Source organism: Garra rufa, chromosome 17, assembly GCF_049309525.1.
Source record: "Garra rufa chromosome 17, GarRuf1.0, whole genome shotgun sequence".
NCBI classification, from domain to species: Eukaryota; Metazoa; Chordata; class Actinopteri; order Cypriniformes; family Cyprinidae; genus Garra; species Garra rufa.
Window position 1 is genome coordinate 23,378,883 of NC_133377.1, and position 25,588 is coordinate 23,404,470.

Here is a 25,588-nt window from a genome sequence, read left to right on the forward strand (position 1 = left end):
AATCAGTCATGCCCTCTCGTACCTTACGCACACCACGCCCACTTAGATCATATATCACATCAACATGTCAGCCGGTGGGGTACCGAGGGTCATCGCTTTCAGATTCAATAATTTTTCGCAAGATGGAAAAAAGTAGAACAGCGCTTTGCAAGACATGCCATATAAAAATTGCAGACAGCCAGACGACAACCTCCAATTTCGTCCGTCATCTGAAGAGCCATTCTGCCCAGTAAGTGCTTGTCAATTTGTTAATGTTATCTGGTTAGTTGGTAGTTAGCTAATGTAATAATAGCTAAAGTAGCCATTAAAGGTTGTATCAGTGACTCATCTAGTTTTATATATATTTTCCCCTTTGAATTAAAGGTACTTGCGCCGTGCTTTTGCAGCGTTAAGCATTGTAGCCAATCACAGACATGTCTGTTGAACGCATTGGCCAATCAGAGGAACGCAAATGAGTCGCTGTGCTGAAGAAGTGTTTAGCGCGAGCTCACCAAGTTCTACACTTTCACAAACCTGTCATTATTATTGGCAATAAACTTAAGATGCAAATAAGAGGTTCACTGCAAAATATTTGATATTCTTAATCTTGATGCTGCTCTGATGCACTCCATTACGCACCGCTCTGTTTGTTGTTAGGAAGACTAAGGGGCCGTTCACATGTAGGTGAACGAATGCCTGGTAAAATGTAGTTAGATAAACATTTAACATTTATTATTTATTATATTTTGCCTTTTTGAATTGAAAATATGCTATAATGTCCTTTATTCATTAAGAGACAATGCATGCATAATTAAAAATAAAATATTATTTGCAAATAGTTAAAATTATTTCACTGATACAATAAGCCTTTCTTTCTTTTTCTTAATTCATTCATTAATTTAAATAAAAATAAACAATTTTAGTTTGGGCCCCGAAAAGCCCCGAATATCCACTGACCTTAGAACCGCCCCTGCTCTGTCTGTCTGTGTGTGTGTGTGTGTGTGTGTGTGTGTGAGAGAGAGAGAGAGAGAGAGATCGAGAGTGAGTGTGTATGTGTGTGAGAGAGAGAGATGAGAGAGAGTGTGTGAGTGAGTGTGTGTGAGAGAGATGAGAAATGTAAAAAAGTTTAATATTGTATGTAAACTCTGTGTTTGAGAGAGAGAGAGAGAGAGAGGGGGGGGGTGTTCAGAGGAGTCTGTTGGATTTTAAGCTGCTATTTGTTTTATGGACTCGATGTTGGAAATTTAAAACATTTCAAACACTGTTGGCAGAAGTGAAAAATAAATGATTTTATGAAGTTACAATTTTGTTCGATTCCATGATGTATTTTACTGAACATGAGTATTTAATATGCAAATCCAAATTATTGTAATTTACTCAGTTATTTTATTTATATCTTGTCTTTTCACTTTATTAAGATCAGATTCTGCAGGTAAAATTACAATAATAAGGTGACTTGACTTGGACTTGACTTGACATAGCCTGCGACTTGACTTGACTTGACTTGCCCAAGAAAAAAATACTTGGGACTTACTTGAGACTTGAAGGTTAAGACTTGAGACTTACTTGAGACTTGCACATGTGTGACTTGGTCCCATCTCTGGGAGAAACAGAGGTTGTGCTTTCCGCACATAATAAAACGTAATATTGTGGAAAATACATGGAAATAATATGTCGTTTTTATCCTGTTGTTTACTGTATTTATTAGTTTGGCCAGTGTCGTTGTGGGTTTTGGTTATTTTGCTGTTTTTGGCTGTAAGGACCTTTGAAATAACTGTAATCGTGTGGCGAAGTGATATAAATGTACTGCGGTCAAATGCTGCCTGGAACTACGTTCGCCGTGAGTTTCCCTGAAAATAATACACACAGTTAGAACGTTCCTCAGCCAATCAGATTCAAGTATTCAGCGACCCCGTAGTATAAGGGATAATGTACAGGCAGCCGGTAGTTATCGCAGAAATAAGCCCCGACAGTGTGATCAGGACCTGACGCAAAGCGGAAGTCTGACCGTTCGTACTTTGAACAGATGCATAAAATGATCGTAATACCTTATTAAGATCCTCTGCTTCATACGTGTCGTAGTCTGTCTCCATTTTTTTTTCTCTTTTAGCCAGTCTTTGAGAAGTTTTATTGCCCATTCTGTATTTTTTGTGTGTTGGCTTCGTAGCTGTCATGCTCTATTTTGTCAAGTTCAGTCTCAGTAAGCTCTCTGTGTCTTGTCGTTGTTTGTTCTTCGTAGTTCAATTTTCGTTTTTTTCGTCTTAATAGGGGAGTCATTTGATTCGTCCGAATCTATCCACTGTTTAAACATTTTGTTTTTACCATACATGTTAAAATTAATGTCGAAATTTTCCATTGTTAATTGTGGTTGTCCAGTGTTTGTCACAAGATGGCGCCAAACGGTAATCTTTGTTGGCACGGAGGGATTTTAAACATACAAGTAGTACCGGCTATGCGTTATTACTATGGAGCAGTTTGAAAAGAACGAACCCAGAAGGGGTTCAGAAAAAAAATGGCAGCTAGCAGCAGGAAGTACCTGCCATTGACAGCCGGAAGCCAGTTACTGGCATTCGGAGGGTAGGAGGGACCTGCCACTTGGTGACAGCCAATCAGCATCGACCAACTTGGCAGCAACCAATCATATGCAACTACGACAGACACCAATGGCAGTGTTTGTTGGAGCGGTACATTTTGAAATTAATGATCGGAGTAATGAATAATTGTTGCCTCGTATGTTTGATTTTAATTTTTATGTTAGCGAACGACAATGTAACTGTCTACTATAGTTAATCGTTAATCTTAGTATGTTAGTGGGCTACAATTAACTTAAAAAATTTAGTTTACTATTAAAAATTAACATGATCAAATAATCTGACATCATACAAAGCCCGTTACGAATTTAAAGGCTTTATTAAACAACCGCAACAATGTTGTTTCTTGAAATACTACAAATGTAAATCTGAACCTTCATAACACAGCTTAAATTATTACAAAATAAAGGTAATAAGCCCGTGTACGTGAGTTGTTGTTGTTGTTGTTGTTTTCTTCCCCTCCGAGCGACAGCTGACGTCCGGTTTTAGTGGCAGGTACTGTCAGCCACTTCCTGCTGACAACTGCCGATTTTTCGCTGAACCCCCTCTCAACGAACCTGCAAATGTCTCAATTGACCAATCAGAATCAAGCATTCCAGAGAGCCGTGTAATAAGCAGTTTTAACCAGGGTTTGACATTACCTTCTTGCTCACCAGCCACTGTGGTTAGGAGGTTTCCAAATGTAGGCTAGCTGCCACTCTGCATAGGCGGTAAACCAAGTTGAGGCTATAAAGCAGCCAAATCTATGAACTACAAACATCATAAAGGCAAGAACTAGACGTGTGTGTTATGTAGGCTGAAAAACATATTTAATGGGACAATTGCAATTTAATAAAAACATTAGAAATTGATAATTATAACGTTTTATTTTTTTAAAAGTTTGATTTAGATCTGATTGGCCATTGCATTTCTAAACTCATTAGAATCATGTGTGATTGGTTATAATGCGAAACACTGTAAAAACGCCTAAAATGAAATACGGTGCAACTTGAGTAAATGTATATGAATCTTGACATACGTGTTTGTTCTTATCATTTCTAGTCAGGTAAGTGAAATATTAGGCTTATATCTTAATTAATGCGGCTTGTACGTATCTTTACCACCTATTAACTTTAGTTTGTCAAAATAGTGCACCCTTTCCTGCTTACTAAGTCCTTATCTATATGATTTAGGAGCTTCCACACATTTTTTTTTTCATGGTTTAGACAGCATACTGTATATTAGCAGAACAGCATATTTAGTAGTACATTAACTGCTGTTGTTTGCATCCGAGTGGCCGCACATCCAGGTAACTGACCAAATTGTGACATAAGTGCAAACCCTCTATAATATCTTAATAAAGAATAAAGGGAAAAATTTAAATGACATAACATGTAATTGTGTGTAAGAAATAACATGCATGTGGCAGCAATGCAACCCATTGTGTTACAATGACCTATATACACTTGACAATCAAATTGCAGTAATGAAAGATGGTTGAGTATTTTTCAAGCTGTAAATAACAAACTGTGTACAATAAAAGGCATGTGACCTGTTCTTTGACATCTTATTTCAACACAATCATATAAGATCTCATGACTACAGTTTGACTGAGCAGATGTCCTGTGTTTACAGTAGGAGGAGCCATGTGAACAAATATAAGAGGTGCGGTCAGGACAGCACAGGACAGCACAGCTAGTTCACACCAAAGGAGAACCAGACCCAGCCAGCAAGGTAAAGACTCTTATTTTCACTCTCAATGAATCCATTATTGACTTTGTCAAATTATCAGTAATATCAAATGTTTTAGCAGAAGTAAAAAATTCTAAGTATATTATTATAAGTATTATATTATGTTATTTCACAAAATGTATTTCTATATTATTTTCAGATGGTTCCAGTGTTGATGTTACTCATGGCAGCTCTTGTAGCCGCAGATGAGCCAGTGATGGATCTCTCAGGCCCAGCAGAGCCTGACAGTGCTTCTGTTTCTGTGGTTCACTGTGATTCTACCACCGTCTGTCCCGATGGAACAACATGCTGTCTGAGTCCTCATGGGACCTGGGGCTGCTGTCCATACTCATTAGTAAGTAAAACACAGTGAAGTATTTTGTCCTAATAGTTACACATTAGGATTAAACTTTGTTTATTCTCCCCTCTCCTTCAGGGACAATGCTGTAGAGATGGACTTCATTGCTGTCCCTATGGTTATCACTGCGATTCAACATCAACCCATTGTTTGAGGGGGTGGTTGAAACTGCCATCTTCTTCCCAGATGGCCACCAAAGCTGTCCAGAAACCTCAGGTTTGTCAGCATTTTACATGAATCTTTATCTTTAAAAAAATCACTTTTTTTACAGTGCAATCTGTAAATCTGTAACTCAAAAAACTGCAACCAGTAATACAATTTATCATGGGACTATAACCTACATACTTTACCATGTTTAAATATGTCATATGACTTTCAGTCACCATTTTCGGCAATCATATGGTTGAAAGTTCTCAAGCTGTTTAGGGTTCCATCCTTCTTATTTTATTTCTGTTCTTACACCAAATATTGCTAGTTTATTATATTATATTATTCTTTAGTACAATCATTTATTTGAGCTGTAAAAAAATTAAATGACCTTTTTAGAGATAGCTTCTTTAAGCAAGGAGGCAAACTTCTGGTTTTGTGTTTATTAGCACATCTCTTATAAATGAAACATCTCTTTTGACCAGGCTTTCAAATGGCAGGGCGAGACTGAGATGGTTCACTGTAATGGAAATGTCTACTGTCCAGCGGAGCAGTTCTGCTGCAAGACAGCGGCTGGCCAATGGGGGTGCTGCAACGGTAAAACAAACTTTATTTTACTGTATTAATCACGCCTAATAATGAACCTTATGCAAAGGCAGATGAATACTAGATTTAAGATAGCCCATAAACATAATCAAAACTCATGCAATGTGAAGTTTCATGTTTGCACATGTTATAATGTGTATTTCTGTCTTTTATAGAGATGGTGTTGTAAGTAAACATCCCATGTGACCTGGGTGCAGCTCTTATCAAAGACTGTCAAAGTGCAAGAGGCTTTCAAATGTCAGTTACTGTTTAGGGAAAGCAATAATATACTCTCATACTTCCAATTGAAGAATTACAGTCAAATGTCATTTTCTTTTAATAAATGAACTGCTTGATTTTGAGAGTGTGTTTTTATTTGTATTTTTTTTATCATCCATTTATAGGCTACATGGTATTTTGTTCATGAATGAGTCAGCGTTTATGAGTGATTCTTTTAAGGCAATAAATTGACCATAAAACGCTATTGGAGCAGAATGAGTTCATGTGATCAAAAACGTATGATGCTTCCCAGCAAACATTGGTCCGACGGCGACGTCCTGTCCCTGGCCAAAAATAGTCGCGGTAGGACGACAAAATATGCAAAAAATTTTAACACAAAATATTTCTTAAAAATGCATTCAGATGCATTTGTACATGTCTACAATTATATGTGGTTGCATGTAAAGTTGTTACTTTGACTTTTAGCTGAGTGTAGTTCAAAATATACCCGGTTGTGAAAGGACGTCCAGCAGGTGACGTCTTTTACACGTGCATTTATAGTCCATCGTCAACCTCTATAAAATCCTTATGAAATATGCAAAAGCAATTGTGCTTACATTCACATTCACATTGGCATACTACAGTAATTAATTTAAGTGCCCAAAGTAGTTTCTTAAGAGGTTGTTAATAGACGTCCACTGACGTCCTTTAAACGTTTAGTAAGACCCATGCAAACCAGCACGGAAATCTTTATTTAAAAAACTTCCATATGTTTTACATCTTGTTTTATGTCAAATTCTATTCACAAATTGATTGTAGTTAAGTGTGAAATCACTGCATTTACCCATTATTCCACCAGTTTCCCATAAATTACAATATGATTTAATTATTTCGTTTTTAATGATTAAATATATATAGGCTATATACATAAGTTATTCATAAATTCACAATTTAAAGTCTGAGCTGGATGCAAAAACTGCTGCCAAGATGTTGTTACAAATCTCGCGATATGGTATCTCTATAGCAGATTATCTCGCGATATGACAGTTTGTACACTCAATATTCCAGATCAATAGGTGGCGGTAATGCATCTTTTTATGCTGGTTTGGCAAAATCGCCAAAAACACCAGAAGAAGAGGAGTGAGCCGTAACATACACGAGGAGAGAGTTTTTTGAGTTTACAAATTATTAAAAATTCACCGATGGGTAAGTACATTTTGAGGTATTTTATTAATGTATTTTATTTTTTACTTGTTTTACTCGGAGGAACCAAAAGCAAGTATAAGCACACTGTCAAGTTAAATTAAGTTGGGCTAAAGTTAGCTAGTATGCTAAAAGGTAATGTTTAATGCTAGGGCCTTTTTTAACCCTAAAAAGAAACTCATCTGTGGCAAAATAAAAAGTTTATGAAAATTAAAAGTTGAAGTAGCCAGCTTTCGAATATTTTTAAATTCTCAATTTGTTGTTTTATGTGTATCACAGAATGTTAAAGTGTGTTTGTGTTAATGACTTGTATGAGATATATTAAAAATTATATATTCAGTATACTATATGCATTGACACACACACACACACACACACACACACACACACACACACACACACACACACACATATATATATATATATATATATATATATATATATATATATTTCTTTATTATTAGGCAAGCTATAAAAGGAAAACAAACAATAGTTAAATGTATATAAGTACTTTGATATCAATAACATGCAGCACATAAGAGCACATCGGTTGATTAAACATGTTTAAAGATTAAATTAAAAAGTACTACTCAGATGTAGCATTCTGAAAGTTTATTTCTGAAAATAAATGAAATGAAAGACTGTGATATGTTAAAACTGTAGGAGGAGCTCAGGAATAATTCACTGAAATCTGTAAATTAATTTGAGCATGGCTGACTTCAATAAGTGCTTTAAAAGTATTTTGTAATTTCAGATTTGCTAAACATGTCCTCTGACTATCAAAGAAAGTGGAGACGTCGAAAGGCAAGAGTTGATGCCTTAGCGGAAGAGGACAGCAGCTCAGAATCCGAGGGGACAGTGGAGCCTGCCTTGGTGTTTTACAATTTCAAATAGGTGGAACCAGATAATTACCCCATGCCATCAGCAAGTAAGGAATATTATATGGTGTTTGAAACGCAGGCTATTTATGGGAAATTCATTAAAGCAAAGTTTGCAAACAGTCAGTTTGTAAATCTTTTATTAGAGGTACAAGTCGTTGTTTAATAATTTTAATAATCAATAATCTAATGCCAATATCGATACCATTGTTTTTGTTTGCTGTCAATTCTGTCTTGCTCTTGAGTTTTCAAAACATTATTACATTATTTTGATTGTGGTGTCACTTTTAGGTTCAGCAACTGTCCAGAGTTGGCCGAATGTCAGTCAGAGACTGTGTATGAACAGGTATGTATTTACCTAGCATTGTTTGTGTGTTTTGCTGTGTCGTATTTCAGAAAAAAATGACAATAGTAACAGTATCCACAATAATAACCTCAACCTTTGGTAATACTATAATTCTGTCACACACTATATCTACTTATATAATTGCCTGTTTTTGTGTTGAAGTTGTAATGTCTGTGCTAAATCAGGTTGTTCGTAGGACTTAAAACAAGATATAAAAACATAATGTTAGTGTAAGAGTCATTACTTGTCACAAAAACTTTGGATAGGGATAGAGCACTTATTACATGATAGAGAGTGGTTGTGAAAGTGTATGTTTTAACACTTCATGCAATTGGCAAGCTGCACAGTACTGCTAATTTGTAATACTGATCTTACAATGCATTTTAATATTATGACTGAATCGTTTATTTCTCAGAATCATGTCAAATGCCTTAATGGCAAAATTCAACATGCAGGGTGGTGGCCAGCTGGAAAAGGCTGCATTCAAGGCTACACCTTTATATAATATAATATAATGATAATAATATTTATATAATGTAATCAGTGTTGGGTGTAACGCGTTACTTTGTAACGCGTTACTATAATAATATTACTTTTTTCAGTAACTAGTAGTGTAAGGCATTACTCGTCTGAAAATTGTAATATTATTACAGTTTTCCCGAGCTAGTTACTTGCGTTACATTTGCCAGTAGCACCTTCATCACACTCAAGGCACACGACAACACAGAACAGAAGGGAAGGGGAGGGGGGCGTGAATTGAACAGTGATTGGTCTGGGTTTGGCACGAGGTATCATTAAATTACCATCACCGATTGGTCGACACCCGGCAGCCAGCAGCAGAGCGGCACTTGCAAATAGAGACCTGCAAAGTCAAACCCGCGGGCAGAGCCGGATTAAATAAATAGACTACACTAGGCAGGCTGCATTTTTTGGGCCCCCCCTCCATCGATGTTATTTATGAATTGAAATCTGAAACTTACCAAAGTTACTAATAAAAGTTAATTCACATTTTACATCTTTGGTTACAAATTGGTTGTTTGTATGCCAAAATAAGTCATGTGTTGTATATTAAACAGTCTATCAGACTATTATTTTTTATATTCATTATTGTCATCACACGGCTCTATTAAATGCTATTAAATTATCCTCATCATCTTATCCATTGGGAGTGTCATTGTTAAGGCAGTAGTACCAGTAAATAACCAAAAGGTGTCAGTAAACTATGTAAACAGAGCAAATAACTTTATCTGGTTTAGCTGGCGCCTATATATATATATATATATATATATATATATATATATATATATATCAGTGATGCGTGGGTCAATGTACATACAACTCGAACCCGACCGACGTTTTCAACTAACCCGCCCGCAACTCGGACCGCATAAAAAAAAAAAGTAAATTGTACCCTACCCACTTCCTGACCCGCATGTTTAATATTTGCGACTGACAGCAGCGATTATATGCGGCTGCGGTGGAGATGCATTCACTGTCAAACATCATTCGGCATTTATTAGGTAATTTTGTCAAAAGAAATGTTCTTGATTAAAAGAAAAATACAGATTGTTCTTGTGATTTATTTTGTCTTTCCATTAGGCTATACAGATTAGTTTCGTTTTCGAAATACTCTAAATTATGTCAGTGACTCTGCAATGTTACAGTAAATATGATCAAGAATTATTTTATTTCGATCTAAAGTGTAATAAAAGTTAAGAAAAATATTAGCCTGTAGCCCTAAAATATATAGACTACAAGCTAATTCCTTTTTTCTAAAAATTATCAAGAATATTTAAATCAACTTAATAGGCTTGGTTAACGAATTTTCTTATACAAACATAACGAATGAACTTCAAAACGAAGTTTTCATATATAAATTCAGGAATCACGAATATGACAAAATAATATTATTTTATATTAATAGTTTTCTCAAATGAAAAAGGAAATTATAGTGCTTTGAATTTATTACGTAATGTTTAATTTCGTTCGTTTCGCTCTGTGGAAATGTAAAGAAAACATACCGTTTTTACATGGATTTCGTTATTAATCCCTGGTTTTAAACAAGCATATGAGGTAATTTATATATTATTGCTTGAATAAACGTTTAAAAATAGTGCTAGAAATTTTATAGTTAAGGAAATTAAACAGACATAGGCATTTGAAAAGACATAGTGAAATGTGTCTAATAATTCTATATAAATAGTAGCCTATAAAAATAGTACAATGACATTGCTCAGTTCAACCTGGGAAATCAGGCATTTTGTCCCGCCTCAGCATTTATACAGTTAATAACGCTTAACATTCAAAAGGTAAATATTATTCAGCCAATAAGTATATATTTCATAGAAAATCGTGTCTAGTACTATATAAATTACAAACGTTTAATTGGCATCTTTATTTCAAACGACCCGACCGTCCGCGACCTGAATATCATTAAAAATATTTTTTTGATTCATAACCGTGGGTCACTGCTATATATCAAAGACTATACTTTGTATATATACAGTCATGGGCTGGCGTTAATGTGACATAGCCTAATGTAACAGTCTATGGTTAAGATAAACATCGTCACTTTTTTTGGTAATTAATAAATATTGAAATTAATTGTAGATAGGACATTTGTACATTTTATTTTATTTATTTTTTTATTTTTGCCCTCTGTCTGGGCCCCATCCCGCCAATTGGGCCCTAGGCACGTGCCTAGTTTGCCTTTGCGTTAATCCGGCTCTGAGTGTACTGTTATTAGTCCATGCACATTATATCATTAGTAACATTAAATATAACACAATAAACCAACATATATCAGTAGGAGTTTCCTAAAGTCTTTACTACAACTGTAGAATAAAATTCTGAAATTATGGTTTATAGTCTTGGTGTGCCACCCCAAGATTTTAAGTGGCCCCATCTGGCTACCCCTATGAAACATTTCTGGAGGCGCCACTGATACATCCCCATGCTGTGCAAAAGTTTTCACCCACCCCCACCCGGCTCTTAATGAATCAATTTTCCTTCTGAAGCATCAGTGAGCGTTTGAATCTTCTGTGATAGTTGCATATGAGTCCCTCAGTTGTCCTTAGTGTGAAAAGATGGATCTCAAAATCATACAGTCATTGTTGGAAAAGATTCAAATACACAAAACTGCTGAAAAACCAAAGAATTTGTGGGACCTGAAGTTTGTTCAGGACAAAAAAAAAGGGACTCATGAACAATTATCACTAGAAACAGGTAACAGGTGGACTGTATGTTTACATCTTTCGTGTGAAATATCTTATTTAGGTCAGTACTAAATAAAAAACATGCATTTTGTATGATACCTCTTATTTTGCTAAAATAATTAATATTTTGCAGATTCTGAAAGGTGTTGTAAATGTTTGACCTCAACTGTACTTGTGGTCTTCACATACCCACCAAATACAAATAGGAAATAAGTCAAGTAAGTAGACAAGTGTTTAAGTGCAAAGACTGCAAGTATATTTGAACAGGCCACTAACTTATCACAAAGTTCAGCTCCAACCCCAGTCCAACACACCTAGAGCAAGGCTGGAACTGAACTCTGCGGTTATGTAGATCTCCAGGAACAGGATTGGTCACCCCTGCTGTAGAGTGTTTGATTTATCATTTCAGGTTTCAGAAGAGTGCTCACAAGCGCCATGTGCTCTTTTGCTGAGCTTCACAGCATTCAACACTATAGAGTGGACTTGGAGGAGGATTGAAATGCAACCCCATTTGGCTATGTTCATATACTCTGAATAGTATGCACATTTTTGTCCTACAACATGCATTTCCCAAAATGCACAATACACACGGCAGTATACACAAAACAGCTTGTTTTGCTGCTTGATACTGCAAATTGCTGTCTTACCATATTATTTTAATGTATTATCTTAATTATAAACACACTGGTTTGTAGTGCAAAGAGTTTTACTGTTTATTGCACATTGTTATTCTTCTCATTATTTCCATATAGCGGATAATAAATATGAAATGAAAAAGACTCACTTTATTTGTGCACTGTATACTACCCCTTTATGAAACAAAAGCAGAAGATAAAAAAATGACTTTCCAAATCAGATTTTCTTTAAATTTTATTTCTAAATGCAAATGATTAAAAAAAAACTGTATGCTTTAAATAAATCAGTATCACTAAATGGTTTAGATCCCTAATGTACAGCCCAGAATCCTTTGAGACATCAGCTATAAAAAAGGAAAAAGCCTGAAGTGGGAGGTTAAACACAATACAGCCCACTTCAGTGTTCAGTGTGTGCTTTAGATGAGCACAGAATATTCAAAACAGAATAAAGCCGGGCAGATACACGCATATACAATGAAGAGATGGCGACCTGGAGACGGACATGCGCTCGTTTGACACAAACATTCATATTCTTACATATACAAACGTACATACAATCTGTCCAATGCACAAAACAGTCGCTGAAGACAGGACGCTTATTAAAGAACCTGTTTGTTCGGGACTAAAGAGTGGGGGGGAGAAGAACAACATCAAATATCCTAGGTATAGAGTCCGTTTAAAAATCTCATTTATCTCTTTTTTTTGCTTGATGTGAACTCTTAAGGCCAAACTTTGTGATGAGCGGAAATGACGTCATCTTGTTTCCAACTTGTTTCCGAAGTCTTTCCGCTGGTCTCTCGTGGTTTGTCTGACATGATGTCCCAGTATCAGTCCGATACGCCAACTGTACTAGGACATGAATGCTAGGCTCGTCCCATCATCCCTCCCTCCCTGCTCTGAAGTCTCCTGGGCTGTTGACTGACATCCTCTCATCTACAGGTTTCTATAACAGCAGGCAGCCAGTCTTTTTGCCACGTTTCTTCGCTTGCAGCGCAGCCCTGGTGGCCATCTCAAACACCTCCCTCACGCCGTCTTTCGTCTTGGCTGAGCACTCTAAATAACCAAAGGCGTTGATTCGGTTGGCCATGTCTCGCCCCTCCTCTGGCTTCACGGGCTCCTAATCAAGACAGAATTCAAAGATATTACAACAGGCATGTCTAAGTGACTACCCAATATCTAAATAATACTTCACCTAAAAAAAAAGAACATTTTCATTTATATACGACTATTCAAATTGATTCATTACACTTTCTTCTATCTAACAATAAAAAGACAAAATAAATGTCAGACATAATAACCAAGCTTACAATGAAATGTGTTTTTTAACTACCCAGCTCTAAATAAACACCTCAAAATGTCATAAAATTAGAGTTTAGCAGTATAATTAATCCATCCATTTTTGTTAGCTAGGGGATTTTGCATTGTTTAAAAGAATAGTTCACACAAAAAAAAGAAAATTAGCTGAAAATGTAGTCAGGCCATCCAAGATGTATTTGAGTTTGTTTCTTTATCAGAAAAAAAAAATTGTAGAAATGCAGCTTTACACAAGTTGCTCACCAACGAAGTGAATGGGTGCCGTCAGAATGAGAGTCCAAACAGCTGATAAAAACATCACCTTAATCCACTCCAGTTCACCAGTTAACATCTTGTGAAGCGAAAAGTAGTATTTTTAACTTCACAGTTCACGGCACCCATTCACTGCAGAGGATCCATTGGTGAGCAAGTGATGGAATGCTAAATTTCTCCAAATCTGATGAAGAAACAAACTCATCTACATCTTGGATGGCCTGAGGGTGAGTAAATATTCAGCTAATGTTCATTTTCTATTCCTTTAAGAATCATACATTTTACAAAGTAAAAAGGCCATACCTGTTTCATTTTGGCAAGTTCCCTTCGCGTGTGGTCATCATTTCGGAGATCCTTTTTGTTGCCAACGAGGATGATGGGAACATTCGGACAGAAATGCTTCACCTCTGGCGTCCACTTTTCTGGAATATTCTCTGTGATGGATTAAAGGAGAGCGAGTGATCATTCTATTAAACATATTTCAATTAATTTATTACCCTTATTTATAATAAAGCATTTAATGGATTAACACAGTAAATAATTTTGTATTGTTTAGTAGTTTTTTATAGAAATAAAAACTGAAACTGAAAATTAACACTTGAATTGTTGCCTGGTACCTCAGTTTTGTACAAATTCAATTTGCAGACCTGTTAAAAACCTGATCATTGTTGAAAACACAGTTCTGCTTTGTAGCTAAATTGTTGCATCTCTAACTGTCTCTTTGATGTGAAAGCATTGTTTTTGAGACCACAAATGAAGGTTTTATGATTTAGATCATTTTATTTATTCTTAGCAGACTAGTTTTACCACTATGAGAAAAACACTTAAGGTAGTATAAGAAAAAACAGACTGGGTGAATTTTTATTTAATGTTGACTTTAAAGTTATCATGAACCTTAAGTATTGAGAGATCTCTTCCTCCATACTGTGATCCAATTGTAATGAATTATCATAAAAAAAAAAAAAAAAAAAAGTAAAGTGGGCACTTGGTTCAGTCCAATTGAATTTTGAGATGTGGTCATTGCACTTAAAAACAGAGGCTCATGAATAAAAACTTGCACTGGTGGTGTTAAGCAGACTAAATTATTGCTATTTCACCAGAGTTATAATATTTTGATTAAAAATTATGAGGTCAAACATTAAATGTATTGTGCACAATATCTCATGAAAACTTTAACCTTGAAAATATGGTATCTTTTTTCAACATTAGGAATTAAAGTGTAAAGACTGGGTTAGTAATATCCACTTGTTTATGAGGAGATCTTACCCAAGCTATCAGGACTGTCAATGGAAAAGCACATAAGAATGACATCTGTGTCAGGATAGGAGAGAGGTCTTAACCGATCATAGTCCTCCTGTCCAGCCGTATCCCATAAGGCAAGCTCTACCTGTAAGAAGACAGAAATTGGTACATGTGTTAAACCACCTCAGACAAATAACACAACAACATTCCTTTCTTACACAACAATTTTGGCCACAAATAACTGTGAATCACAGGTTTGTGTCGCATCTGTCTGCTTGGACTACACTAATTCTGTCTATATCTATACAACTTTGGTACATGTATAACTTAAACCAGTGTAACCACATCTATGCAAGGGGGGAGGACGAAATAATTTAATATTCTTGCTGGTAATGTATTTTGGTATGTCAAGTTCCCACTGATAGGTACCATCAAAGATTTAAACTTCAGTAGCAAAATGCTCCCAATGAAAAATATTTTTTGTAAAAAATGTGTGCAAATTTAAGTCAAAATTGCTATTTTTACAACACATTCATAGCTGTCTCAGTGCCTATCAATCAAAATAATTACATAACATTCTTCCACTTGTTCACAAACTGTGTGGAAAGCATGCTTTCAGACCTGTTTTCCATCGACCTCAATGTCTGCAACATAGTTTTCAAAAACTGTAGGCACGTAGACTTCAGGAAACTGATCTTTACTGAAAACAATAAGCAAACAGGTCTTTCCACAGGCTCCATCACCCACTATGACAAGTTTCTTACGAATGGCAGCCATCTGCAGAGGAGAAAGATGAGAAATGATAAGCAAAAAGAGATTTACAGATTAGAATTATTTTAAGACAAAAATTAAAAACCAGCTTTTAAATTGGAGAAATGTAATGTTTAATAGCTAACGTTAGCTAGCGAGCTAGATATTAAAGTCAGATGTGCTCTGTGAATCATTTCTATAGTCAACATGAACCGGAAACACAGCTGCGGAAGTATCATTTGACCGGAAGTTACACTGCATCTGTATCGCTATGTTAAAAAAAAAGAAAGAAAAAACAAAACTTTCCACAAATATTGACCAAACGATAAAGGCTATAAGCATAAAACACCACATTAATGATGATCTACGTGTATTATTGCGTGTAAAGATCGATACGTTGATAATAAGAAACCGTCATGTCGCTAGGCCTGTGTTACCGCACCCCACCATCAAAACACTTAACAACATTTATTCACACAAATAAGATAATAATACAACATAAATCAGTAACAACCAACCAAAACCATATACTATCATGGAAAATAAGATTTAAATAAGATTTTTTTTTTTTAAAACAGGCTAAGTTAGCCTTAAGAGTGATAAATGTGAAGTGGAAGGGCCGGATAGCCAATAGCTGACTTTTCTCAGAAAGACACCGTTTTAAATCAGCTTTAAATAGAAAAAGGTCGACACTCCGTTACATTGTACAATAGCTTAAAGAAACAAGTGTACAACATTATGTCATGAATAGTTATTTCGCTATAATCCTTTAGAAAAGCAGTGTAAAGCGAAATAGCACAATATTTGCTATAAACAAAGATCAAACCGAGGTAAAAACAAAAACAATCTTTAGTCTCACGTTACCAAAACTTTAATTTTTAACACATGTCAGAAGAGTTTAAACTGTGGATTTCATAATCGTTTCAAATAGTCTCGTTAATTCAGCTTGTGTAAAAAAAATAAAATTAAAAGGCTGAAAGATAAAGCATAGAAAGCAGATCGGATTCGTATTAAGCTTAATCGTGATCATCTGAACTATTTTGACTAGTTTGTTCAAACTATCTGCAACGAATCATCAGCATAAATGATGCAACTTGTGTGAAAATATATATATTTACAGTCACAGTGAGTTTCAGGCCGTTGGACAGAATTTAACAATCAATGAATAATTGGCACGATCTCACGACTTCCTCACCAAACGCGATCTTCCATTGTTGTTAACTTTATGTATTTACACAAAACATTTAAAAACATTTACCGTTTTCTTTTTGTTGTGATCCGGGGAAGTATCGCCTTTCCTGTCTTTTCCTGGCTGGTTTTAAAGTCCGCCCATCTTCAGTCCTGCCACGAAACAACACCCGCCCATACACCCTACTATCAGTCTACTGCTGTCTTTTCATTATTTGCTTTCAACAACTGTAAGTTGTAATGTCCCAGTGCTGGTTTTTATTAAAACTAGCAAATTTAGTTTGTTTATGTTTAAAGTTACTTTAAAACTTGGAACCTCAGAGGCCTCCCTTTATTATTTATTTTATTTTGTATATACATTTAAAAACATGATCTGAACAAAGAGTGAAACAGATTAATCATATGAGCGTCTTAATATTGTGTATAAATGATTTATGTAAATATTTATTAACATTTCCAAACCAAGACTGAAAAAAAAAAAAGAAAAGAAAACAATAATCAAGGTAAAAACTTGTGATCCTAAATTTTTTTATTTTTTTATGGTCAATAGTGCATAAGATAATATTTATTTGGCATAGCCTATGTTTATAAATGTTTATAATGTCATTTCCACCACAGAATAAATATTGATTATAGATGTGTAGAAATATTCATGTCAGTTCTGGGAAAAAATAGAGAAATCATATACACTACAGTCAAACGTTTTTGGACAGTAATATTTTTTATAATAAGTCTCTTCTGCTCACCAAGCCTGCATTTATTTCAAAATACAGCAACATCAGTAATATTGTGAAATATATTTACTATTTAAAAGAACTGTTTTATATTTGAATATATTTTAAAATGTAATTTATTCCTGTGATGGTAAAGCTGAATTTTCAGCATCATTACTTCAGTCTTCAGTGTCCCATGATCTTTCAGAAATCATTTTAATATGATGATTTTCTGCTACAAAAACATTTTTATTATTATTATCAAAATGTAAAACAATTGACTATTATTTTTTTCAGGATTCTTTGATGATAGAAAGATTCAAAGATCAGCAAATAAAAAACTTTTGTAACATTATACACTATACCAAAAGCTTGGAGTCAGTATACATTTTTTTTTTTTTTTTTGGAGTCAGTATAATGTCTATTAATTTATAGAATTAAACTTTTATTTAGCAAAGATGCTTTAAATTGATCAGAAGTGACACAGCTTTGGAATCAGGAATAAATTACATTTTAAAATATATTTAGATAGAAAACAGTTGTTTTAAATAGTAAAAATATTTCAGATTTTTACTGTTTTTGCTGTACTTTGGATCAAATAAATGTAGGCTTGGTGAGCAAAAAAAAAAAAAAAAAAAAAAAAACATTAAAAATCTTACTGTTCAAAAGTTTTGACTGGTAGAGAAACACAATTTTACTTCCTCTCACACACACCCACACGCATGCACGCATGCACGCACGCGCACACACACACACACACACACACACACACACACACACACACACACACACACACACACACACACACACACACACAGTTAAATGATAATAAAAGCTTAAACTGAGTTGTCTGAAGTTTTTTAAAAGTCCACAGGGCTAAAATGCTTAGTTGAAGAAGCAACTAATTATGAAGAATGTTTTTATATTATTTCAATAATCTCACTAGTTTAACAACCCTGCTAAAAGCATTTTGAAAGAAGCCTAAGCCCTAGACAGACATGCATGTATTGTAAACCAAATTACAGCAGTCATGTGTCTTACACATTCCTCACAATTACACCAGTTAAAGTAGCAGTGTTATCTTATTGTGTTAAATGCTATTTTTCCTCCTGCTGACAGAATCTGAACAGTAGTTTTCTGTCTAATTTACCATATCATGTCTCTCAGAAGGAAATCTAAGGCCAGTAAGGACAATCTAGGCCATATAGAATGTATTTAACCCCTAAATGCATACCTCGGGTCTTTAGAGACCCGGGACATCATTTACCCTCTCCCTCCTTCATTTTTTTTAAAGTTTGGCATAAGCTTTCTAAGAATTCCTCAGTCAATTCTATCAACAATAAAACAAGATAAAATAATAAAATATGAAAGAATGTCTGTTTTTTTTTTTATTAATGTTTTGTAAAAAAGTGTATTGGGTCGCTAGAGACCCGAGGTGTGTAATAGTGTAAGTACATTTTTTGTGCGCAAAAATATGTAAACATTTGATGACTCAATACATGCAATTCACCTTTAGTCCTCGAGGTGGCACTGTTTAATAGACAATAATGACATGATGTTTCACTCATAATTATCGCAGGCATAAAACAAAAGAATATCATCAGCAAAATTTGAATTTGTTTGAATGGCTTTACTGCAGAGCACAATAACACAATAAAATATAAAATATACAATAAAACATAAATGTCACTGTCAGTGTGGAGGTGCGCTCTGAGGATGACGACGATGGTAAAATCATCTGCTCAAATTAAACCCTTCCGAGTTTTAAAAGGTAACAAAATATGCTCTATTTTATTTTTCTGTAATGGTTCTTAAAATATTAGGAGAGATTTTCCCTATTGCAGCAGTTAGAGATCCATCCGTGCTTGATATATATGCCTGGGTCGCTAAAGACCCGAATATGTAATAGTGACTGGTAAAACAGTCATGCATTTAAGGGTTAATAAAAGATGGCTATTTTCAGTACATCAGCAACCCATTCTTTTGTTTTCTTTTATTTAAACACAATAAATACATTTCTATTAACAATATAAAAAACAATCTTTACAAAACACGAACAATCTCTCAATTATAAAAAAAAAGACATTTCTTCATATGAACACTAAAAAACATATCAGTGTGAGAAAAACTTTATACAGTACCCAATCCAAGCAAGTGGTAAAGGCTGTTTATGAAAAAAAAAAATCACATTTGCACAAGCGGATATAATCATATGACACATTTGCAGAATTCATTCACAGCATGCACTTAATGCAAAAATAATCATTGATATGTTCAATAATTCACATTGTATGATTGTACATTTAAAACAACCAAAAGCAGCCCTTCTTGTTAATTCACAGTGTAAAAGCAAGCAGTTTGACATATAGTGCCTTCATCAAATTCATTTTTTGATGCCATTCACATTTTCAACGCACATTCAGAGACATACTGAAGTCTGGCAGCTTCTGAGTTCCAGCTGTGGCTCAAGAAGTTCATCTGAAGTAAAGCCTGCCTGGATAACAGAGGAAATTAGTCTGGAAAAAATTGGATTGGATTGGATCTAGATCTAGCTTTACATAATCAGAGATAATAATAATATTAGTGAAACCTCATATCATATTTAAAGGATATTTAAATAAATAGCCTACTGTTAAAATTGCTGAAATGGGTGCTATTGAATAAAACTGCAAAACAATGCTTACCATGCGATCAAGTTCAACGTGTTTCGATGGTGTCAGGACTAAGATATTGGTCTGGTCCCTCCACTAAAAGCATGTGAGTCTTTGCAGGTTTCTTTGCTCTGATCTGACACACTATCAGCAGGATACCTTTTGGATTAAATGACACAAACACACAATTATTAGATTCATAACTTCAGGCACTTACAGTATCGTTCAAAAGTTTGAGGTCAGTAAGATGTCTCTTAGGCTCACCAAGACTGCATTTATTTGATCAAATACATTACAGTACAACATATTAATACAGTAAAAACAATAATTCTTTGAAATATTATTCTTTTAAAATAACTGTTTTCTATGTGAATATCTTGTAAAATGTTGTAAATTATAAATTCATCACTAGCTGTGTTTCCATTACAGATTTGCACAAAACTTTGACACTATTTTATGTTGATTAGAAAATGTATTGCGAACTGACAGCGTTTCCATTAACCGACTTTATGCGACTGAAACATATTTTTTTCCTCTCGCGATAAGTCAAGACAATGGATTTTTGTAGGATTTTGGCTATATTTAATTGAATGTGATCTGTAAATGTGAAAAAAAAACTTTCCATTGCTGTTTTGCGAAATATTCCTATTTCGAATTTCGAAAACCATCATGCGAGCGTAAAAACTTGTATGAGAGTTTTTGCACAACTGACGTGCTTCTATTAGACGCATTTTCAATTCCAATTTAAAGGGTGATGGAAACGCAGCTACAGTGATCAAAACTGAATTTTCAGCATTAAATATAGCCAAAATCCCACAAAAATCCCTTGCCATGACTTATCGATAAGGAAAAAAATACGGTTTAGTCGCATAACATTGGTTAATGGTAAAGCCGTCATTTCGCAGTACTTTTTAATCGACATTTATAAAATATCACCAAAGTTTTGCGCAAATCTGTAATGGAAACGCGCATAATGATCAAAACTGAATTTTCAGCATCATTACTCCAGTCTTCAGTAGCTGTGTTTCCATTACCCTTTAAATTGCACAAATTTAAATTGCGAATTGAAAATAGGCCTAATGGAAATGCGTCAATTGTCGCAAAAAAGTGTTTATGCTCACATGAGGTGGTTTTACAGGCAATTCGAAAAAGGGATATTTTGCAAAATAGCAATGGAAACCTTTTTTTGGCATTTTCATGTCACATTCGATTAAATATAGCCAAAATCCAACAAAAATCTGTTGCCATGACTTATCGCGAGAGGAAAAAATTATGTTTCAGTTGCATAATATCGGTTAATGGAAACGCCGTCATTTTGCAATACTTTTTAATCGACATTTATAAAATATTGCCAAAATTTTGCGCAAACCTATAATGGAAACACACCTAATGATCAAAACTGAATAGTAGCTGCGTGCGGATTTAAATTGCTTATTGAAAATACACCTAATGAAAATGCGTCTATTTCGCAAAAACTCCCATATATTGCAAAAAAGTTTTTACGCTCACATGAGGTGGTTTTTCAGGCAATTTGAAAAAGGAATATTTCGAAAACAGCAATGGAAATGGCTTTTTTACATTAACAGGTCGCATTTGATCAAATATAGCCAAAATCCCACAAAAATCCGTTTTCATAACTTATCGCGATAGGATAAAAATTACTTTTCAGTCGCATAACATCGGTTAATGGAAATGCCGTCATTTCGCAATACTTTTTAATCAACATTTATAAAATAGCACTAAAGTTTTGCGCAAATCTGTAATGGAAATGCAGCTACACTGCAAACAATGCTTTTCTTACTATTTTTTATCTTGTTTCCAGCCAAAATATCTAAAAATTCTAAAATCAAAAAGTACACAAGTAAAAAGTATTTTTCTGTTTTCAGAAAAAACAAGTGAAACAAAAATGCACTTAATTTTGACTTGTCTAGAAAATCCTTCTTGATTTAAGAATTTTTAGATATTCTGGCTGAAAACAAGACAAAAAATCTAAGTAAGAAAAGCATATTTTGCGGTGTGTTTGATTTTTTCAGGATTCTTTAATGAACAAACAAACAGCATTTATTTGAAATATTAATCTTTTGAAACATTATACATGTCTTTATGGCTATTATTAATTAATTTAATGCATCCTTTCTCAATAAAAGCATTAATTTCTTTAAAAAATCTTACTGACCCAAACATTTAGATAGTGATGTGTACTGATTGATATACAATTTACAATTTAATGTATGTGATATAAAATACGTCCTCCACACTCTTAAAAGTAAAGGTGCTTTAAAAGGTTCTTCACAGCGATGCCACAGAATAACCATCTTTTGGTTCCACAAAGAACCATTTATCTCTTTCTTACCTTTTTATAATCTGAAGAACCTTCTTTCGCAACAAAGATCCTTTTGTGAATCAGAAAGGTTCTTCAGATGTTAAAGGTTCTTTATGGAACCATTTAGACAAAAAAGGTTCTTCTATGGCCTTGTGAAGCCTTGTGAAGCACTTTTATTTTAAAGAGCAGTTTAATATGCAGAGGCAGGTTGCAAAATGCTAAATTGTAATTTTTGCATGAATTAAACAAACGTAAACTTTCTTTAAACAAACATTGTGCTTGACGTGAAATCATTCTCTTACCCAGAAGTGCCGGGATGCCGATGATCATGGCAGAAACGCCAATGACATTCATCTTTGTTGCTGGGTCTTTGGGCAAAGTGCAGTATGCAGAAGCATCACAGTCACACACATAAATCGAAAGAGTCTGCAGTGAAAACTGGCCTTGGCTGTCAGAGACATTAAGGGTAAGTTCATGATCGCCCACGTGTACGCCGCTCTCTTTGATCAGCTTCACAGATGTACCTGTGAAGAAAACACAAAAAGTAATTACATTGAAAACAGGTTCATTTGGCTGCTGTAATGTTAAACAAGATGATTTTCTCTATTACCATAGTTAGACTGAAGCCTCCATTTCCCCTGAACGTCTCCAGCCAGCTCGAAGTGTAATGGCGGGCTGTACAGGTCTGGGTTGAGAGCTGTAATGTCAGTCGTCTCCTCAGACAGACACATGGCCAGTTTGTCGGCCTCTAGCATCGGTCCAGTCTCCAATCTCTCCATTACAGCCACTTGTTTCATGAATACTGAGGGGTCAATGGCATCTTTCTGAATAAACTGAGATTGAAATAGGCATTAATGTGGATCTGGAGTTTCCTCTGGAGTGTTCAACATCAGTGGCTATTTGTGACCATGGACCACAAAACCAATCTTAAATAGTGGAGCATAAATAGTGGCTATTTGTAGCAATAGCCAACAATACATTGCATGGGTCAAAATGATCGATTTTACTTTTGTGCCAAAAATCATTAGGATATTAAGTAAAGATCTTGTTCCATTAAGATATTTTGTACATTTCCTACCATAAATATATCAAAAGTTATTTTTTGATTAATAATATGTATTGCTAAGAACTTAATTTGGACAACTTTAAAGGTGATTTTCTCAGTATTTTAATTTTTTGCACCCTCAGATTCAAGATTTTCAAATAGTTGTATCTCGGCCAAATATCCTATATAAGCTTATTTATTCATCTTCCAGATAATGTATAAATCTCAATTTTAAAAATTGACCCATATGACTGGTCCAGGGTCATTTGTTCTCGTACATGACCATCATCAAAAACAATTCAAACAACATAACTTGACTGAAAAAGCACCTGATAAGCTCTAAAGACAGAAACACTGTGTTTACTTACAGTTTTTTCAGTGAATTCTGGTGGATAGTTGGGTTTGTCGATGATATTCAATATCACTGTGCTTGTGCTGGAGAGCTGCATCTTCTCCCCATGATCCTTTGCTTCAACCAGAATAGTGTATTTTTTGGCCTTCTGCATTGAAAAAGACACAGTGAAGTTTAATAGTATATCTGTGTCAGATGATCGTTGACCTTTTGAGCTAAAAGCATTCATGGAAACTCCTAATACAAAATGAGATTGGGATTTATAATGTAGAGATTGTAAATACATTGGGCCCTTTCATACACCCGGCGCAATGTGACGGAAGTTTCAAACGCTCACTGATGCTTCAGAAGGAAACAAGATGCTTTAAGAGGCAATTAAAGAGGGAATTTGAAGACCAGGGTAGATTTTACTTATTTTGTTTTCTGGGAAACATGTAAGTATCTTCTGTAGCTTCTGAAGGGCAGTACTAAATGAAAGAAATATGATATTTAGGCAAAATAAGAAAAATGTACACATCTTCATTCTGTTTAAAACTTTTCACCCCCGGCTCTTAATGCATTGTGTTTCCTTCCGGAGCATCAGTGAGCGTTTGAACCTTCTGTAATAGTTGCATATGAGTCCCTCAGTTGTCCTCAGTGTGAAAAGATAGATCTCAAAATCATACAGTCATTGTTGGAAAGGGTTCAAATACACAAAAATGCTGAAAAACCAAAGAATTTGTGGGATGTGAAATATTTTTCTGAAGAACAGCAGGCAGTTTAACTGTTCAGGACAAACAAGGGACTCATGAACAACTATCTCTAAAGATTCTGCAAGGTGTATGCAAACTTTAGACCTCATCAGAATCAATTAAGCAGTTTTGTTTAAAAAAGAAAACAAATTTGTGACCCTGGACCACAAAACCAGTCATAAGGGTCAATTTTTTTTAAAATTAAGATGTATACATAATCTGAAAACTGAAGCTTTCCATTGATGTATTTGTTTGTTAGGATAGGACAATATTTGGCCGAGATACAACTATTTGAAAATCTGTAATCTGAGGGTGCAAAAAATCTAAATATTGAGAAAATCACCTTTAAAACTGTCCAAATTAAGTTCTTAGCAATGCATATTACTAATCAAAAATTACGTTTTAATATATTTATGGTAGAAAATTTACAAAATATGTTCATGAAACATGATCTTAATATCCAAATGATTTTTGGCATAAAAGAAAAATCAATAATTTTGACCCATACAGTGTATTGTTGGCTATTGCTACAAATATACCCGTGCTACTTAAGACTGGTTTTGTGGTCCAGAGTCACATTTGTAAAAAAAAAAAAAAAAAAGTTGGACTGAAAAAAAAAGTAAAAAAAAAATAAACTTAATAAAAAAATAGACTTATTATTATATAAATTATAAATTATATTAAAATGATCTTTAAAATCTATCAAAAATGATCAAAATTAATTCTAATATTGAAATTAACAACATACTTTTCATAGTAGATGTGTATATTATCATTGTGTCATTCATTGTAAATCGAATGATTGCGTGAAGCAGACATTATGCCATTGCTCCATGTACAATACTGAAAACACTATTAATTTCTCAGTGGATGGATGAATGTTAATATGAAAAAAGAACTTCAGAATGGAAAAACTCTGTAAGTTACCTCATAATCAAAGTATCCCTTGAAAGAAATGGTTCCTGTCAGATCTCCCTTTTTCTGATAAATGAAGAACTGAGTGTTGGAGGTAGAGGGAGACACTGAGACGATTCTCAAAGTAAACTCTGAGTTAGCTGTGCCAGACTGGTCAATGTCGGTTGCCAGCACTGTGAACAGAGGCATACCTTTGGGGAAAACAATACAAAGAGGATCAGGTGAAATGTTGCTCTTTAACCTGGA

The 25,588-nt window shown here is 34.6% G+C and overlaps 2 protein-coding genes and 1 long non-coding RNA gene across 3 annotated transcripts; 2 read left to right on the forward strand and 1 right to left on the reverse strand.

The window, feature by feature from the left end:
- The first annotated feature begins 4,203 nt into the window (after window positions 1-4,203).
- Window positions 4,204-5,732, forward strand: LOC141289893 (progranulin-like). The gene is made up of 5 exons (XM_073822092.1): window positions 4,204-4,283; window positions 4,441-4,635; window positions 4,717-4,854; window positions 5,271-5,382; window positions 5,547-5,732. Exons 2-5 carry the CDS (start codon window positions 4,441-4,443, stop codon window positions 5,558-5,560), a joined length of 459 nt encoding a protein of 152 aa, XP_073678193.1. The 5' UTR covers window positions 4,204-4,283; the 3' UTR covers window positions 5,561-5,732.
- A 1,670-nt stretch (window positions 5,733-7,402) lies between these two features.
- LOC141289274 (uncharacterized) lies at window positions 7,403-8,527 on the forward strand. The gene is made up of 3 exons (XR_012339895.1): window positions 7,403-7,720; window positions 7,962-8,016; window positions 8,432-8,527. It is a non-coding gene; the product is annotated as an uncharacterized lncRNA (long non-coding RNA).
- A 3,556-nt stretch (window positions 8,528-12,083) lies between these two features.
- Window positions 12,084-16,805, reverse strand: LOC141289158 (rho-related GTP-binding protein RhoA-C). Its single transcript, XM_073821262.1, has 5 exons — window positions 16,683-16,805; window positions 15,296-15,451; window positions 14,699-14,819; window positions 13,736-13,866; window positions 12,084-12,983 (listed from the first exon to the last, which is right to left on the reverse strand). The coding sequence occupies exons 2-5, from the start codon at window positions 15,449-15,451 to the stop codon at window positions 12,810-12,812; spliced, it is 582 nt and encodes a 193-aa protein (XP_073677363.1). The 5' UTR covers window positions 16,683-16,805; the 3' UTR covers window positions 12,084-12,809.
- Between the last annotated feature and the right edge of the window lie 8,783 nt (window positions 16,806-25,588).